The sequence below is a fragment of the Pituophis catenifer genome, unplaced genomic scaffold, assembly GCF_029215685.1.
Source record: "Pituophis catenifer annectens isolate HBS135680 unplaced genomic scaffold, rPitCat1.0.hap2 SCAF_2, whole genome shotgun sequence".
NCBI lineage: Eukaryota > Metazoa > Chordata > Lepidosauria > Squamata > Colubridae > Pituophis > Pituophis catenifer.
This window is the reverse complement of record NW_027256882.1, coordinates 33,599,648-33,614,667: the sequence shown is the minus strand read 5'-3', so window position 1 is coordinate 33,614,667 and position 15,020 is coordinate 33,599,648. Positions and strand designations below refer to the sequence as shown.

Sequence of the window (15,020 nt, the reverse complement as noted above, 5' to 3'; positions counted from 1 at the left end):
ATGGCGGCCGAAGGGTCCTTGCCTGTTTTGCTGGAAAAACTTACCTGCTCCATTTGCCTGGACTTTTTCCAGGACCCCGTGCTCATCCCTGAGTGCGGCCACAACTTCTGCCGGGGCTGCCTGACCCGCAGTTGGGGAACGTCGGAATCGGAGGCTTCCTGTCCCCAATGCAGACAGACCTTTGGGATCCTCAGCCTCCTCCCCAACCGGCAGCTGGCGCGGGTGGCTGAAGTGGCCAGGCGATGCGGCGGTCCTAGGGATGAGGAAGGAGGGAGCCTCTGCCTGAAGCACCGGGAGCCCCTCAAGCTCTTCTGTAAGGACCACAAGACCCTCATCTACGTGGTCTGCGACCGATCCAAAGAGCAGGAGGGCCACTCGGTGATCCCAATGGAGGAGGCTTTCCCAGAATACCAGGTAGGAGTCAGCCAGGAGGAATCGCTGCGGAGGGAGAGCCAGATCCTTGGTCTTCCTGGCAATCCTTGGACCAATTTACTTTTTCTGTTGTCCACAAACTGGGTTTAGCCTGGCGCAGATGCGAATTAGAACCAGACTGGAGAGGCGGCTCAAGGGACTTTTAATGACATACTTCAGTAAAAGGGTCGCAGCAGCTAAAGGAGCCAAGACCCCTGAACGATGTAAACATTCAAAATATAGGATTAAGATTAAGGTTCCTTGACAGGAGTTTCTTTTTATTATTATTAAAAAGTTTTTAAAAAGTTTTACACATGTTTTCCCCCTCTCCTCCCCCCCTCCTGCCCCAACCCCCCCTGGACTTCCCAGAGCAAATACAGGATATAGAATTTAACAAGCGCAAAAAAGAAACCTGAGCTAACTATCTATAGATTTATCTCCCCCTTGCACTTTAACTCCCCTTGTTCATATCTAAATATAACTATTTAAACCAATTATTGCTTGAAAGTAATCAATCCAACTTCGTTCTTGTCCAGTATTCAATAATAAGAAAGTCTTCTTTCTTCCAGCATTACACAATCAAAGCCCAATTACAGTTAACCATCAGATCCCCAACCCTTACATATATTAACACATTAACAAAATATTTTAACCAATCTCAAATAAAGTATAGTGTAAGAGCCTTTTTTTTTTACTTTTTACTCCATAAACTTATATTAAATCTTACTGGAAACATTCCTTGCTTAATAACTTTGCCTGAACTTATTCATCTTATTTTCTACTATATAAAATATTATCAAACCTTCCCTCAACCCTTGCACCACTTATATTTTCCTTATACCCCACTAGTTTATATTTTTTTTTATTGAAAAAGTTTTTCAAATACAAATTTTTCCTCCTTTCCCCCCCCTCCTCTCTAACCCCCCTCCCCCCTCCCCTCCCCCTGTGGCTTTTTCAAAATAAAACCCAAATTCATAACAGATTATATAATACTTTACCATCCCCTTACTCCATCCCCCATATGCTGACCCTTTCTTTCTAATAATATTATTATATCCCCCTTATACTATACATTTCAAAATAACATTCTACTATAACATTATATAATAACTCCTAATTTAACATAATAATATTATTATATCTCCCAGTTTAGCAATTTCTACTCATAATCTACCCTTTTTCTCCCCCCATACATATATCTCTTAAATCAAATCTTTTATGTATATTAATATAACATTTCAAAGCAACCTTCCACTATAAAACTATATAATAAATCCTAATTTAACATTTATTCAACTCATAGTCTGCCCATTTCCTCCACCCCCATAGATATATCTCTTAACTCAAATCTTTTACATATATTCATATCTAAACATAATATCCCTTTTCTTAAACTAAACAATCAATAAGCTAACCTGTCTCCACCCACTTTCCTACAGGACTACCATACTTAAAGAATCCAAAAAAGATAATTCCAATCCATTCAGTTTAAGGCCCTTTTCACATCCCAAAAGTACAGCACTGCAGAAGTCTGTCACCCTCCTCAAGATAATATAAACCAATACTTTGCCTCAGCTATCTTTTCATATATTCAATCATCTCTTAGATAACTGGCATTACACTGTTGTTTAGTTTAAAAGTTTTTGTGTTTGTGAGACCTGCTTCTTCTTTTCTTGACTTTTTGTGGGTTAGATCTCCATCCTGATTTCCTTTCTATAAATTGTATATCAACTGTTTGGTTTTCATGCTGATCTATAACTTGATCTTGTTGGTTTGGTTTTTGTGGCTTAAGTCTCCATTCTGGTTCTATAAGTTGTATATCAACTGATCGATTTCCATGCTGGTCTGTAACTTGATAAGTCATCACATTAGAATCCAGAGCCGCCTCTCTTGTATTTATAAATAGTCCAGCTGAGACCTCTAAAGGAGAATCCAGAAGCGGCTCATCTACAAAGACCTCTGTAACTTGTTGTTTTTCCATTATTTCCACCTCCTTCTGCTTATCCTGAATTTCTATCTCTTGTTGATTTTGCTTTTCTTTATTCCACTCATATATTATACATGAAGATGTTGAACCCATTTTGAGAACCTTGTAATAAAATTCTTCCGCTTTTTCAACAGTATTTAGTTGATATCTTTCTCCTTGATATCTCAATATTATGCCAACTGGGACATCCCACCTGAATGAGATGTTTTGTTTCTTTAGCTCAGTCACCAAAAATCCAAATTTCTTTCTGACTTTTAACATCTTGGGCGCAAACTCTTTATATATCCAAATCTTTCTTCCATACAGTTGTAGAGTAGAATTAAAGGATTTTTGCACAATATCATTTCTTATTTCTTTATCTGTAAAGTAAATCACCACATCTCCAGGCAATTGCCTTTGCTTTGCAATCCAAGAATTTACTCTATAGGCCTTGTCAATCTTACAAAATACCTCCTCAGGATGAACCTTTAAAATCCCGGCCAGAACTTGAGCAGATATTTTTCTTAAATCATCTCTATTATTTTCCTGTAACCCTCTCATTCTGACCGCAAATTCCGTGAGCCTGTATTGCATCATTGTAACTTCTTTTTCAATCCCTTGCTTTATATCTTCTGCATTGTAAGTCTCGTGAGCAGCTTCCTTTTTAGACTTTACTTCTAAACTATTGTCTTGAATATTTATCAAATCATTTTCAATTCTTTGTATTTTATTATCCAAATTATAAATCTTATCATCAACTTCCTCCATTTTAGACTCTAATAACTTGATATTTGTATCCATCTTTATAACTATTTCTGAAAAAGCATTAGTCACTGTTACAATCTTTCGTTGCAAATTATCATACTTTAGTTGTATCAATTCTTTAATTTCCTGCCTAAATTTTTCAAGATTCTGGTTCACAGTCTCGTGATGTCTTGCCATTTCCTCCAGGACAAATTCTTTTAAATTAAAGCCATTCTTCTGACTCTGTAAGCTCGAAACTTGTTCACATAATTGTAAATGGGGGAACCCCCCCCCCCGCTGCTTGTTTGTCAGGCTTTATTAGTTTTAATGCCATCCTGCCACACAGACAAACTCTTTTTAAAGAAAGAGAGCTTCTCTCCAAACAAGATCAATATCAAATCTCCAAGAAAAAAGAAACTTAAAATATAAATTTTTCTTCTCGATTCTAGCCAGCACTGTTTATTCCGCTACTTTGTAGCTTGTTACGGAAGGACTTTCGCTTTTGGCTTTCTTCCTCTCAAGCCTCAGCGGTCGCCATTTTAAACTTTTTTTTTCCTTCACTTAAGATCGCTTATAAAATCGTTAAGAATACTTGCGATTTAGGGTCCCAAGTCCAAATCTCATCCTCTTTAATTAAACAATCTGTTGATTTTCGTTGAAAGGCTTGGTCTCGTCGCCTGGCTCTGAAAAAGGCAGAGGTCTCCCAAAGCCCGGAGCAGCGGCGAAGAAAATAGGGAGCCTCATCCTGCTTCGTCCCCAAGAGTAAAAGAAAAACTCTGGGGACTTCGCAGAGGACTCTACCTGCCCTCGCCTGCTCTATCTCACATTTCCTTATGGAAATGGAGTTTTTCAAGCCGCCTTTCAGCTGTGAAGGCGGCTCTTTACGGGCGACGGGGCTGGCAGTCCCAAGGGACCGTCTGACAGCGACGGAACCCCACTAGTTTATATTTATTCTTCAACAAAGCATTATTTAATATAGTATTAATGTAATTTAAAACAAAATATAAAGGTTTAATTAATATCCTTCTTCTAACCCATAAACTTATATTGAATGATCTACACTGTCCATAACTTTCTCATCCACAATATTCAAACATAACAATATGTAATATAACTTTTCAAAACAAATCATGTCCCTAAATATAGATAAATCATTCATTTCCACTATAATATAACTTTTCAAAACCAATCATATCTTTAAATACAGATATAATCATTCCTTTCCACTATTACTATCCTCCCCAACAAAGAGGATTGTAATTTTCCCTTCTCCATTTTTTCCTGACTTTTTTGCGAACTTTCTTCTTTCTTTCTTTCTTCTTCAGTCTTATTCCTCCGCCACAATCCTGTTCTCTTTTCAAAGTAATTCCTTTCAATAAAAACACCTCTTTAACTGCGATTGGGAGTCCATTTTTGTAAAAAAGTTGTGAAGTTTCACTTCAAATCTTCCTTTTTGTATAAAGAATCCCAACACCTCCTGACAATTTTCCATTTGTCTGTATCAAAGCCTTTGGAGGAATGTCTCTCAATATTTCCTGGTTACACTCCTTCAAGCCTCTCTGCCTTTCCTTCTTAATTTGAAGAACCTCCATTTCATTTTCCAAAGGCACAATAAACTGGGTTTTTTCTTCCGCCTCCTCATTCAGCAACTGAAATACCGATACAGTATCTTCACTTATATCTTTGTTTCGGATTTGAGTAAAATCCTTCTTGAAAAACCCTTCAATTCTTTCCACTAACGTGGAGGTAAATGATTCTAAAATTTCTTCAGAAAGATCCACAGTCAGCATTTGTGAGCCTTCATCACTTTCAGAAAAGCCAGCCATTTTTCCCCCCCAATAAAACTTTTCCTTTTATACTTTTCCAACAACTAAGTCAATTATTCCAATCCTTAAGTGGTACAAGTCTTTTTTTTTTTTTTTTGAAATAATTTTTAAATCCTTCTTCTCTTAGAATAAAGTCCTCTTCTTTTAAGCAGGGGCTTTCAACACCACATAATACTTTGTATCTAACTTTCATTTCTCCACGCCCCGTTAGAGTCAAACGCCATCTTACTTTCTCTTTCTCCCATAGAAATTCAGAGGGAAGTGATAGATTTTTCGGAGTTAAAGTTTAGTACTTGCAATTTTTGTTTCTCCTGTATTTGCTCTGCCAGCTTTCAAGTCCAAAATTATTTTTTTCTTTAAAATTGAGTTGCTGGGGTGGTCGCGACGTCTGGTTCTGCTTGAAGCAGAAGCATCCCAGGTCCGGAGCAATGACGGGCTTCCCGGGGAGCTCTCACCCTTTAAGCCCCAGATTTAAAAAGAACCTGGGGCTTTTGGAGAGCTCTACCCACACCCATCAGCTCTCTATCCCCCCTTCTCCCAGGGGGAAAGTTTTCAAGCCGCTAGACAGCTGATTTTCGCTGTTCTAGCGGCTCTAACGGAGTCCTGGGGCTGGCACTTGCAAGGGAGTGTCTTTTGGCGCCGTGGAGCCACTGGAAGTCCGACAGGAGTTTCTTTTGATTTCTTGTCCTGGCCTACTTTATTCACATTCCTCATGCATTGCGTATTTGTGCTAATAAGCTTTCTTATCAAAAGAGCTGTGTGTTTTATTATTATAATAAGCAAGAAGTTTCCAACGTTGATGTCTATGTGTCCCCCCATTGGTTACTGGTCTTATTACACTCCTCTGCAACTTTCTGCCTCTGTCATTCCTTTAACAAACTTCCCTAATTCCAACCTGACCTTCACCTCCTGCTTTATCCTCTGTGGCTGAAATTTTTTGGAAGACAGATTTACCATAGTCTTTGAATTACAACTATTCGTTTAGTGACCTTCTTACAAGCAAAGTCAATTGGGAAGCCAGAATCGCTTCACAACTGTGTTACTAAGTGAACAACTGCAGTGATTCACTTAACAACTGCAGCAAGACCTTGGAAATTTTTAAAAAAACAGAACAGGATTTAAAAAAACAAGGAATAAAAATTGACTGGGGGCCGTATTTGCAAATTAAGACAAAATATAAAAAAGACAGGGGACAATATGGTATACACGGAAAACAATTGGAATTGGATAAGATATTATTAGGACCAGGAGAAAAAATGACCACAAAAATGTATAATTTTCTGTTAAAATTTAAAATGGAAGAAGAAACCATGAAGGAAACAATGATTAGCTGGGCAAGAAATTTTGGATATAACATTCATTTGGATCAATGGGATAAATTGTGGGGGAGAAACTGTAAACTAACAATGTCAGCTGCTTACAAGGAGAATCTTTATAAGACGTTTTACCGATGGCACCTGCCACAAGCGAGATTGGCAAGGATGTTCTCAAAACAGGTCCCCAGATTGTTGGAGGTACGGCCATAGCCAGGGGACCTTCTACCACATGAGGTGGACCTGCCCTAAGATTAAGAAATTTTGGTGGAAGATAAAAAAGTGGCGGGAAGAGATAACTGGGTGGAGGATAGAAAAAAAACCAGAACTATTCCTCCTTCGTATTTAAGAAAGGAAAATGGAAAAAAAAATACAATATATCACTTTACACATACTAACTGCGTGTAGACTTGCCATAACACAAAATTGGAAACAACCAGATATCCCCTCCAGACAAATTTATAATTTTAAAAAATTATGACTGCGCAGAAATGGACAGATTATCTATGGAAATTAAGAAAAGGGTAGACACCAAGTACTATTTAATTTGGAATAGATGGTATTCCTGGCTGGAGAGTAAATCTAAAATATAAGCGATATTTTGTTACGAAACCGAATTGTGAATAGAAGATATTGTAACTTAGATAAGGATGTAAGTTAAGACAGATAGAAGTAGAATTTGTATATGGAAGTTAATTAGGATAGAGATACTGATATAGAAAAGCTGTTACTAGTGCTTAGGTTTTAATGTGTTTGTTTTTGTTTGTTTTTGTTGTGTGTTATAGATTTTTATTTTTTTTTCTTTTCTATTTTTTGTACTGTATATTTTAATGTTTGAAAATTTAATAAATATTTTTTTAAAAAAACAACTGCAGCAAGAACATCACTTAACTGTCTTCCTTAGCAACGGAAATTGCCTGTAGGGCGAAATAGGCTCCCTTTGCCAGCTCCCTTTCCACATTTGCTCTATGTTATGTAAATAGATTTTCTAGGCGGGAAGTTTGAATTAACTGACCATCAGCTGATTGGCTGACCACAATCGAGAAAGAGCTAAGACCACGTTCCAAGAGAGACACGGAGCGGCCGCATCCTTAATCCAGCCAGGCGAGCAAGCGGAGCACAGGAGAATCACGAGACGATGTCTGCCTACACACCGCCAGCGCCTTTCAACCCCAAGGAGGAAAAGTGGGGATTCTACATGTCCCGGTTCGAGTGTTTCATGGTGGCCAATGACTTGCAAGGGCTACCGGACGTTCGAAAGAAGACCCTATTCCTGAGCCACTGTGGACTTCGGGTATTCGACACGGCCGAAGCATTGTTGGAGCTGAATTCGGTCCACAACATTTCCTGGTCGACGCTACAGACCTTGCCGAAAGACCACTATGCCCCAATGCCATCGAAGTATGTCAGAGGTACGAGTTCCGGCAGAGGCTGCAGCAGGATGGCGAATCAATCAGCGAGTATGTCGCTGCCCTGCGTAAGGCCGCAAACCAGTGCAAGTACCGAGACCTGGATGAAATGCTCCTAGAGCAACTAATTTGCGGAGTGAGGGACGGCCGACTACAACAGAGACTACTCGCGAGGTCAAACCTGACCCTGCACATTGCCCTGGACGAAGCGAGAGCCCAAGAGTCGTCCGTTAATGCCGCCGAGAGACTACAAGGCACCATCCACGGCAGGACAGTGCAGAGCTCAGCGACCGTGCACCGGGAAGCCGTAAGCACCGAGAGTGAGAGGGAGTCTGAAGAGGTGGTCTACCACACTGAGCAGTCCCAGACGGACCAGAGGGAAGCCAGAGATGGGTGTGCCAGCTGTGGAGGACCTCATCCCCGACAGAGCTGTAAGTTCAGGGACGCAATCTGCCGTTCCTACAAAAAAAAGGGTCACATCGCTCGAGTCTGCAGATCCAAGTCAGCCCAAGTCTACAGTCCACGAGGCCAACCTGGCCAATCCGAGGCAGCGCCACGCCAGCGGCCCAACAAAGATGGCGGAAGCCAGAAGGGCGCGAAATTCGAAGATGCCGGGGCCTACAACATTCGCATCAGGCAGACCTGCACCTATCTGGGGGAGAAACCCTACACCATGGTTGAGATCGAGGGACGTGAGTGCCAGATGGAGATCGACACGGGATCCCCCATATTCATCATGTCGTGGGCCAATCTGAAGAAAGCCATCCCCAACGTACACAAGCAACAACTCCAGCCACAATGATGCAGGCTGAAAGACTACCAGGGCAATCGCATCCCAGTCGAAGGTAGAGGCGAGTTCCAAGTGAAATATGGGGAGTTTACCAAGAAACTGCCCCTCACCATTGTTAGCGGCAAGCTCCCGAGCCTCCTGGGCATGGACTGGTTTTGAACCCTGGGCATGGGATTCACCGGAGTAAGGAACATACGAAGCACCCTGAAGGACGACCTGATGCAAGAGTTCCAGGACGTTTTTGACGAACGGCTTGGCAAATATGTGGGGACCCCCATTTCGTTCAACCTCAATTCCAACGTTGCCCCTATTCGTTTAAAGCCAAGGAGGGTACCGTTCGCCCTAAACCCAAAATTGATGTCGAGCTGGACAAATTAATCAAACAAGGGGTGCTTGTGCCAGTCGACCATGCCAAGTGGGAGACCCCAATCGTAACGCCAGTAAAACCGGATGGGTCAGTGCGCATATGCGCTGACTATAAGTGCACAATAAATAAGGCCCTGCAACAAAGCGCTTATCCAGTGCCCATTGTCCACCATTTACTGCATTCCCTGGGTCCCGGCAAGATCTTCGCAAAACTTGATCTTGCGCAGGCGTACCAGCAACTGCCGGTAGATGGCACTACCGCGAAAGCACAGACTATCGTAACTCACAGAGGGGCTTTCAAATGTACCCACCTGCAGTTTGGAGTTAGCATAGCCCCCGGACTTTTTCAAAGTACCATGGAGCGGCTGTTACAAGGGATCCCCGGGGTGGTCCCCTATTTCGACGATGTGCTCATCACCACCAAAGATGAGCAGCAGCTGGGGGGAGGCTGAGGAAGGTCCTAGAGAAGTTCAGAGACATGGGACTCAGGGTCAAGCGCAACAAATGCATGATCGCGGTCCCTTCAGTGGAGTTCCTGGGGTACAGAGTAGATGGCACTGGCATACACCCCACAAAAAGCAAAATCAGGGCAATCCAAGAGGCACCCACCCCCAAGGACAAGGCAGAACTACAAGAGTTCCTGGGACTGTTAAATTTCTATGCGATCTTTTTAAAGGACAAGGCAACAGTGGCTGAACCCTTACATAGACTGTTAGCCAAGAAATCCATTTGGAAATGGGGGAAGGCCGAAGACAAAGCATTCGCGGGAATTAAAAAATTGCTGTCAGCTGAAAGTTTTCTAATACAGTACAACTCCACGCTTCCCCTTGTTTTAGCTTGTGACGCGTCTCCGTTCGGGGTGGGAGCCGTCCTGAGCCATAGACTCCCGAATGGCCTAGAGGCGCTCATCGCCTACTACTCCCGAACTCTGTCAAGTGCCGAGAGGAATTACAGCCAGCTTGACAAGGAGGCCCTGGCCGCCGTCTCGGGAGTAAAAAAGTTCCACGAGTACCTATTCGGGAGGGACTTTGATCTGATCACCGACCATCGACTGCTCCTGGGTCTCCTTGCAGGTGTCAGCCTCCGACTTTCTGTCAGCCTCCTCCTTCTGTCAACAAACGGAGACGAGATAACCTACCCTTCAAAATAGGAGAAAAAGTGTATTTGTCCACAAAATATATCAATCTGCGTATGCCCAGTAAAAAATTAGGTCCAAAGTATATAGGTCCCTTTCCCATCACCAAAATAATAAATCCCGTAACGGTGTCTTTACAACTACCCCCCTTACTGAAAAGAATACACCCAGTATTCCACAGTAGTCTCCTAAAACCAGCAGCCAAAATAAGAGAGAAAGGAACACGTCCAGGGCCTGTGACAGGAAGTTCATACGAAATTAAAAAGATCCTCGATTCTAAGATATATCATGGGAAGCTTAGGTATTTAGTACATTGGAAGGGATACCCTATATCAGAAGCAACATGGGTGAAAACGAAGGATATAGATGCTCCACGATTACTAAAACAATTCCATGAAACATATCAAAACAAACCAGGTGGACACTTTCCCACTTAATGAGAATAACCGAATGTTTTATGTCCCTACAGGAAGAGACCTGGTAGGGGGGGCCCGCATGTCGAGTGTCAGCCATTCCCTCGACACAAGATCCCGGGGACTGTGACAAGCCAGAAGAACAGAGACACGGTGAAGGGGGGTGTTGTAGCGTTTAGCAGGGCACGGTGATATCAGGTGGTGGACGGTATAGGGAATCTGGGGACAGGGTCAATAAAACGATATCAAAGGAAACAAACGCCCTTCAATACGAGGGACAGCGCGATCCGGAAGTAACTGAAGGATTAAATAGCGGGGTCACTTTAAATGCATAATTGAGCAAGGGAGGGGCGCTTGGGGGCATTCTATAAAGCCAGATAAGCGGAGGAATCGGGCGTCTCCGACTTTGTCTTTCATCAGAAAACTTCAGCGCTTACTGTATGACCACCGTGTAAGCTACGATTAAACCGGATAGCCCTATCACCCAGGATGACATGCTGGGCCATCTTCCTCGCGGTATACTCGTTATCGCCTGGTACATCAACCAGGGGCGGACATGGGCAACGCAGACACACTCAGCCGATGCCCATTACCTGACAACTTAGAGGATCCCACACCCGGCATTCCCATTCTGCTGATAGATGTACTAGACTTGGGACCCATTACATCAGCAGAAGTGGCGGGAGCTTCAACCAAGGACCACGTGATCCGGACAGTCACAAGTTGGGTCATGAGGGGGTGGCCGGAAAGGATTGGGAGCGGGGAATTTAAACAGTTCGCGAACAAACAGGATGAACTAACTATGCAAGGGGGGTGTCTGCTATGGGGCGATCGGGTCGTTATTCCCTTGTGCCTAAGGGAGAAAGTGTTAATGTTGTTGCATGAGGGGCATCCTGGGATTGTTCGGATGAAGGGGCTAGCCAGGAGCTATGTCTGGTGGCCCAATATGGATGTAGACATTACCGAGTGGGTGGGGAAATGCCAGCCCTGCCAAGAGTCTAGGCCAGATCCGCTGACAGCACCAGGAAGGGAGTGGGAAAGACCCCAGGGACCCTGGTCTAGGATCCACATAGATTTTGCCAGCCCGTTTCATGGATTGATCTTCATGGTCATCGTAGATGCATTTTCCAAGTGGCTGGAGGTTAAGTTAATGAAGGCCACTACCACTGACACAGTTATCAGGGAGCTCAGACAGTTATTCACCACCCATTGGCGGAGCAGGGAAAAACAGGGAGTCCCTCCGACCTGCTCGACGCCGCCCCTCCGACTGAATTGCGCAGGTCGACTAGGATACGTACACGCCCTAGTCATCTGAGAGACTTTGTATGCAAATAACACCTAAGTGACTTCTGGGAGGGGAGGAGTGTTATGTAAATAGGTTTTCTAGGCGGGAAGTTTGAATTAACTGACCATCAGCTGATTGGCTGACCACCACAGCTGCAAGGTATATAAAGAGAGCTGGCTCCCTGGGTCAGTCGCTGGGTTCTCACCATATAATAAAGAGTTGTTGTCACTCACTACTCCAACTTTCTGCGTCCTCATTCAGCCAACTTAACACTCTAGAGCGAAATTGTCATTCCTCCTAAGTCTTGAGTGCAGACCCCGAAAAACACTCCTGCTGGATCAGGCCAAACGTTCATTTCTCAGTGATGCTTCTAGGATGACTGCAACCAGGAGACTCAGGCAGCTCACTTTAATGCCATTACATGTAGTCCTTGACTTAAAACCATTTGTTTAGTGACTGTTCAAAGTTACGACGACAATGAAAAAAGTGACATAATGTTTTTCACCCTTATGATCATTGGAGCATTCTGTGGTCACATGATCAAAATTTGGACACCTCACACCCCTTTCACACCTCTGTACAAGTGGGGGGCTCACGACTTGTAATTTTTAAAGAATTACCTCCTAAAATGCTGAAAGCTAGAAAAGAATTTGGTTTTCTTGTTAAGGAATTGAAAGATTTACAGATACCCTTCCGGTGGGACGCACCAGCTGGGATAATTTTTAGATATAAGGGAGAAGGATATCGATTGAATACCGTGGAGAAGGCACAACATTTTTATAGTACTATTCTTAAGGAAAGAACACCATCTCCACGTACATCTACAGTTTTGGAGGTTAAGGAGAGTGAAGAGAGGCAATTGGAAGAACAGCCTAAGCAGGAATTAGAAAATGTGCAAGGTGCAGAAGGAGGTTTTCTGAGTGAGCCCTTGCTGGACTCTTCTCCAATTTTGGATTTGATTCAGTTGACTGAAGTTAAAGATCAACGTATAACTAGAGCTCAATCCAAGTTACTTAAACAAAAGCAACAACAACAACAGGAAAGACAAGACAAGAAGGCAGCTAAGAGTACCCCACAAGAGAGTGGCGCTATGGGAGGAGCAAGATCGAAGCTCTTGGATGAACTTCAAATATTTTGCTCTGCGCTCCAGAAACAGGCCGATGACCCTTAAGTGTTTATCTTGGAATGTTAATGGGTTGAATTCAGCACAGAAAAGGAAGAAACTATTTACATATTTGAAACAATTTAATAATGATATAATATGTTTACAAGAAACGCATATTACAACTCAAGATCAGAAATATTTGATAAATTCAAAATTAGGAGTACATTATATATCTTCAACTTCGCAGAAAAAGAATGGTGTGGTTATTTATGTAAATAAAAAATTAACAGCAAAAGTTATAGAAGTAGATCAAGATGGTAGGTTTGTAGCAATTGAATTGCTTACAGCAAATGGTCAAATTCTTTTGATTGGAATTTATGCTCCCAACCAACAACAGGACTGTTTTTACAAGATGTTACATACTAAAATATTGCAATGGGATTATAGATCTATTTTATTTATGGGAGATTGGAATGGAGTAATTGATTCTAAATTAGACAAAAAGAGCTTGGCAAAGTCTAGAATTAGACTACCGCAGACTTTTTTTGATATGAAAGAAGATATGGAACTAAAAGATGTTTGGAGAATACATAATCCAAATGAATTGGATTACACTTTCTTTTCCGATAGACATAGATCCTTTTCTAGGATTGATTTTATCCTGTTGTCAAATGATCTACTTACTAAGACAAAAAGAACAAAGATTTTTCCAAGAACTTTGACTGACCATAGCCCTGTATGGATAGAAATTGAGATGGATAAGGTTGAGAGACGTTCCTGGAGATTAAATGAGAACTTGTTTAGATATGAAAAAAATACAATAGAACTTAAAAAGCATTTGAAAGAATTTTTTGAAATAAATTTGAATAAAGGTACCCCAATTGAAATTGTTTGGGACGCTAGTAAAGCTTATATGAGAGGGGTACTTATCTACATGAATTCTAAACATAGACTGTTCCGACAAAAGAAAAGATCTGAGTTGGAAATGGAAATAAAGAATAAGGAACAGTTACTTATTAAAAACCCAACAGATGAAAGAATACGAAGTGCTATAAAACTTTTGAAAGACCAATTTCAAATGCTTATGGCGGAACAAGTTGCAACAAGTTTACAATACGCGAAGCATAATACATTTTGCAATGCTAATAAACCGGGCAGATGGTTGGCTTACACACTGAGGAAAAAACAAAGTATACGGACTATTGATAGTATTGACATTGGAGGGAAAGAAATTTTTCAACAAAAATTAATTAAAGAAGCTTTTGTGGATTATTATACTAAATTATATGCCAAAGAAGAGGTGCAGAATGGACTTATAGAAAAATATTTAAAGGATAAGAGAGTTACAAAAATTACTGATCAACAAAAGGAAAGAATGAATTATCCTATAACAGAGGAGGAGATAATAGCAGCAATTAAGCAGCTAAAAACAGCCAAAGCTCCTGGCACGGATGGTCTGACTGCAGTGTATTACAAAACTTTACAAGCTGAAATGGTGGAACAACTTAGAGATTTATTTTGCAATATTCAACAAGGGGGTAAAATACCCCCATCTTGGACAACTGCTTATATATCTTTGATACCAAAGGAACAAGTTGGTCCTAAAAAACCAGAGAACTACAGACCAATATCTCTTTTGAACACAGACTATAAAATTTACGCGAAGGTATTAGCCAACAGGTTGATGCCAGTAATCCAAAAAGTGATTCATGAGGACCAAGCGGGATTTATTGAGGGCAGATATATGAAGGACAATGTAAGGCAAGTAATAGACTTATTGGAATATCTTGATAAGAATAAACAGATTTCTGCAGTGCTGGTTTTTTTGGATGTGGAGAAAGCCTTTGATAGAGTGGATTGGAACTTTCTACTAAAGACTTTAAAAAAGATGGGCTTTGGGGACCAATTTATACAGGCGATTTCAGCAATTTATCAAGAGCAAAAAGCACAGATTATTATTAATGGAAGTTTGACGACAGAGTTTAAAATTGAAAAAGGAACAAGACAGGGATGTCCGTTGTCCCCACTTTTATTTATATTAACATTGGAAGTCTTGCTAAATACAATACGGGACTCAAAAATTTTGAAAGGTATAGTGATAAGGCAAGAGGATTATAGAATAAAGGCATTTGCAGATGATCTGGTTGTTACCCTATCACAACCAATGGAATCAATAATCCTGATGAATGACATTATACAAGACTATGGTAGAGTTTCAGGTTTTAAACTGAACTCAAAAAAGACTAAAATGATAGTT

The 15,020-nt window shown here is 41.5% G+C and overlaps 1 protein-coding gene across 1 annotated transcript in view; it reads left to right on the top strand.

Annotated features, from left to right (window-relative positions):
• LOC139312089 (zinc finger protein RFP-like) overlaps positions 1-15,020 on the top strand; it is a 39,463-nt gene continuing 24,443 nt past the window's right edge. The window contains exon 1 of the mRNA XM_070936612.1: positions 1-414. Within this exon, the coding sequence (XP_070792713.1) occupies positions 1-414 (414 nt within the window). The remainder of the gene's footprint in view (positions 415-15,020) is intronic.